Source organism: Chiloscyllium plagiosum, chromosome 21 (genome assembly GCF_004010195.1).
Source record: "Chiloscyllium plagiosum isolate BGI_BamShark_2017 chromosome 21, ASM401019v2, whole genome shotgun sequence".
Classification (NCBI taxonomy): Eukaryota; Metazoa; Chordata; class Chondrichthyes; order Orectolobiformes; family Hemiscylliidae; genus Chiloscyllium; species Chiloscyllium plagiosum.
In genome coordinates this window covers 58,022,437-58,027,221 of record NC_057730.1, presented here as the reverse complement: position 1 = coordinate 58,027,221, position 4,785 = coordinate 58,022,437, and the positions used below count along the sequence as shown (strand labels likewise).

General features: G+C 42.4%; 1 protein-coding gene across 1 annotated transcript in view; it reads right to left on the bottom strand.

Moving 5' to 3' along the window:
• Positions 1-1,947: 1,947 nt before the first annotated feature.
• Positions 1,948-4,785, bottom strand: part of gde1 (glycerophosphodiester phosphodiesterase 1) — a 31,146-nt gene continuing 28,308 nt past the window's right edge. The window contains exon 5 of the mRNA XM_043712163.1: positions 1,948-2,469. Within this exon, the coding sequence (XP_043568098.1) occupies positions 2,322-2,469 (148 nt within the window). The 3' untranslated portion in view covers positions 1,948-2,321. The remainder of the gene's footprint in view (positions 2,470-4,785) is intronic.

Sequence of the window (4,785 nt, the reverse complement as noted above, 5' to 3'; positions counted from 1 at the left end):
AGAGGTGGTGGCAAGGTGGAGCTGGTGTCAACAGTGCATGCCCATCCCAGCATCAAATCAGAAATAGTCACTTGGGGCAGCTTATGATGAAAACTAGAAGGTCAAATACTGATTCTGGCAATTGGGCATAACCTGACTAGAAAAGGGCAGAGAAAGGCAGGACCATTCATTAAACAGAAGTAAGTCATTACAGGAGGGTGGTGTCGGCAGTTGCGTCAAACCCTGCAAATAGTCCATACAGGATGGGGAAGGGTAGCAGCAAGGGTTTAACGGTGGAATGATGTTGGCATTTTTTTTTAAAGAAAGAGGTCAGTGCTTGATACAGGAACATATCAAGTAGCATGGAAAACAGGATGGCTATCAGCTAAAGACAAGTATAGTTGAGAGGGCAGGATGCAGATTTCATACAGAGCTCTGAACTAGTTAGAGCAGAAATAGAACAGAAACAAGTCAAAGAGTAGGTTCAGGACTGGAACAAAGGGGAACCTTAGTTTCCCTGGTTTTGGAGAAAGGGGTAATGTAGTAAAGCTGATAGAGAGAAAGTGAATCTTAGTGACAAAAAAAATTCATGACTGCCTTGCACTTGATGGTACAGACGAGGGAAGAAGGAAATGAAAAGTCAGGCATGGTTTACAGAGGCAGTTAATGACACAGAAAATAACTGAATTACCTTTACTTTACAGAAAAATATGGTGCAAACAGCAGCGTTGGTACAAAAGGACCTGACAGATATTGGTGTGGCCCAGCTAAATCTGGCAACAAATGGTAGAGTTGTACAGCAAGTATAAGATCAACTCTGTCCTTGAGAATCAAACATGGTTGCAAAGTGAAGGTTTTACTGCTGACAAGCACATCAAACATTGAGTGCATCAAGTAATTGAGTAGATCAATGGCCACAGATATGTCAGAAATGGAGGGCCAAAATTTACATGTGGGTGCTTGAAAGTGTATTTGTAAATGACTTTGGAGCTAAAGAGAGAATAGATCAATTGTAGTAAATTGAGATGTGGAGGTGCTAGTGTTGGGCTGGGATGGACAAAGTCAGAAGTCACACAACACCAGGTATATATAGTCCAACAGGTTTACTTGAAATCACAAGCTTTCAGCATGTAGTTCCTTCATCAGATGAAGGGGCTACATTCCAAGAGCTTGTGATTTTAAATAAACCTGTTGGACTATATACCTGGTGTTGTGTGACTTTTGATAGAGTAAGTTAACAATGAGCTACAAAGGTTGATCCAGAGTGCAGAGTAGGTGGGAATCGAGTAGATTAACAGAGAGATAAATGCAGAGAACGATAATGAAGAGCATGGGAAAAGTGGCAGCAAAAGTGAAACCATAACGGGAAAGAACAGTAGCAACAGATTTAGTCTAGATCAGCACACAGTGAAATGTTTCTGTAAACCAGCATTATGTACTCAGAAGCAGATTAGACATTGGAACGAAAAGGTTGCTATGTAGGGTAAAAGAACCAGAATTCACTCAAGGAGAAGCAGGATGTTTGCAGAGGATCCAGGTCAAAATAAAGCTGAGAAAGTAGAAGCTGGTAGAACAGAACAATACAGCACAGAACAGGCCCTTTGGCCCACGATGTTGTGCCCAACATTTGTTCTAGCTTAAGCACCCATCCATGTACCTATCCAATTGCCGCTTAAAGGTCACCAATGATTCTGACTCTACCACTCTCACAGGCAGCGCATCCCATGCCCCCACCACTCTCTGGGTAAAGAACCTACCCCTGACATCTCCCCTATACCTTCCACCCTTCACCTTAAATTTATGTCCCCTTGTAACACTCTGGTGTGCAGGGACAGGTGCTGGGTTATAGTATGTGAGTGACAGAGCACAGTTAGAGAACAGCAGCAGCATCATAATGTAGAAAATAATCCTGGAGTCTGGGAAGTCAAATGTAAGCCAATGATGAGCAGAGTGAAAACAAAGAATGACTTCAACTTGTGTGCATTTATTTTACACATACTTAACATTTACAGCATCTGAACATGTTTTCATCCATAAATAAACAAGACAGTATCTTCAGAAACTAGGAAGGAATACTGCCTTCCCTAGCAAATCTTGACAGGTACATCACTTTAGCATTTTGCTGTACCTATTTGATGCTAACATTATGCTGCTCTTTTAATTATAATTATTTACACTATTAATGGAGTTTACCAAATCAAAACCTATTTTCCTTTCTGAATATCAAAATACAAAAAAAATTCAAAGAGATTGGTACACCTTGTTTAATACAGGACACCATTCATACATTTAGTTCAGTAGCACTACATATGTGAGTTTATACAGAAATCTCAGGAGATAAGTTAGGAAGCAGGTGAACATTTTTCAATAAGGCTGTCAGTAATGTAAATACAATGGAGAATTTTTTCATAGTATCGCTTCTCATCTGAATAATTTACAGTCCAGGCAACCACTTCAACCCCTCTTTCAGCCCAGAACCGAATGTAGTCCCTACAGAAATCGAAAATTGGAGAGTTATTTAAATTGATACCACTTTTTAAAAACAGCAAATGTATTTATTTTACTTTCCCTAAACATTTTTCCAGGGTCGTCCTCCTCTCCACAGTTCTAGATATTTCATAATCAATCTATTCAGAGATGTTATCATCTGCCTCAAGGCTTGAACCAGTTCTCCTGGTCCAGATGTAGAGACACTACCACTGTGCCAAAAGACCCTTCTCGACAGTTCTCTACTGTATTGGCTGGAACTGAGATTAAAACCAAGAGTTCTCCCTTTAAAGGCATAGATAGAGAATTTTTTCTGAGGGTAGTGTATGGAGCTCCCTTCCCTAAAAAAAATGCTGCATCATTAAATTTATTCCAGATTGAGTTTGCTAGATTTTTGATAGACAAGGGAATCATGCATTATGGAGTATGGACAGGAGAATGATTCTGAGACCATAACCAGCCATGATAATATTGAATGGCAGAACTGGTTCAAAAAAGACAAGACTGGAGGGTAGTGAATGTTGTGCCACTATTGAAGAAGGGCTGCAAAGACAAGCCCAGGACTTATAGACCAGTCAGCTTAACCTCTATGGTAGGTAAGTTACTTGAGGAGATTCTGAGGGTCAAGATATACATGCATTAGGAAATACAGAGTTGATTAGTCAGCATGGTTTTGTGAGAGAAAGATCATGCCTCACAAATTTGTTGCAGTTCTTTGATGAAGTGACCAGGAAGGTTGACAAGGGCAGGGCGGTAGACGTAGTCTATATGGATTTCAGTAAGGCCTTTGATAAGGTTCCACGTGGTAGGCCGCTGTGGAAGGCAAGACCGCATGGAATCCAGGGCGAGCTGGCAAATTGGATACACAATTAACTTGATGGTAGGAAGCAGCAGGTAATAGTGAAAGGATATTTGTTGAAGTGGAGGCCGGTAATCAGATACGTTAATTGTTGTTTTAAGTCTATCCAAGAGAAAGGCTGCAGTAGTGAGTATAGTGGATTCTTTCTTGATTATATGTTTTTGGAGATAAGTCTCTTGATTAAACTTCATCCATGGGCGGCACGGTGGCACAGTGGTTAGCACTGCTGCCTCACAGCGCCAGAGACCTGGGTTCAATTCCCGCCTCAGGCGACTGACTGTGTGGAGTTTGCACGTTCTTCCCGTGTCTGCGTGGGTTTCCTCCGGGTGCTCCGGTTTCCTCCCACAGTCCAAAGATGTGCAGGTCAGGTGAATTGGCCATGCTAAATTGCCCGTAGTGTTAGGTAAGGGGTAAATGTAGGGGTATGGGTGGGTTGCGCTTCGGTGGGGCAGTGTGGACTTGTTGGGCCGAAGGGCCTGTTTCCACACTGTAAGTAGTCTAATCTAAAGATAAGCCATAGCTATTAATTTAACCTGGGGCAGTGTTTGTAGAGGAATAAGACGGTGTTATTTGCTGAGTGTGTAGATTGTGAAGGAGCAAAAATGGCCTTTGCAGTGATATGTACTTCTTGTCAGATGTGGGAGTTTAAAGAGAGTTTAAGGGTTACTGCGGATTATATCTGCCATAAATGCTGTTGGATGCGAATCTTATCAGATCGAGTGGATCAGTTGGAGAGACAGATAGAAGCAATGAGGAATTTGCAACAGCAACAGTATGTGATAGATGGCAGTTATAGGAAGGGAGGAAAGTCTCAGATACAGTCACATAACTCCAGGCAGGGTAAGAGAGGTCGGCGGCTAGTGCAGGAGTCTTTTGTGGATATACCCATTTCAAACAGATATGCTATTTTGGAAAATGTAGGGAGTGATGGATTCTCAGGGGAACGTAGCATGAACAGCCAAGTTTCTGGTATTGAGACTGGCTCTAATGCAACGAAGGATACGCTGGCTTCCAAGAGATCAATTGTGTTAGGGGATTCTGTAGTCAGAGGTAGAACATAGAATATAGAACAATACAGCACAGAACAGGCCCTTCGGCCCACGATGTTGTGCCGAACTTCTAACCTAGATTAAGTACCCATCCATGTACCTATCCAAATGCCGCTTAAAGGTCGCCAATGATTCCGACTCTACCACTCCCACGGGCAGCGCATTCCATGCCCCCACCACTCTCTGGGTAAAGAACCCACCCCTGACATCGCCCCTATACCTTCCACCCTTCACCTTAAATTTATGTCCCCTTGTAACACTCTGTTGTACCCAGGGAAAAAGTTTCTGACTGTCTACTCTATCTATTCCTCTGATCATCTTATAAACCTCTATCAAGTCACCCCTCATCCTTCGCCGTTCCAACGAGAAAAGGCCGAGAACTCTCAACCTAGCCTCGTACGACTTCCTCTC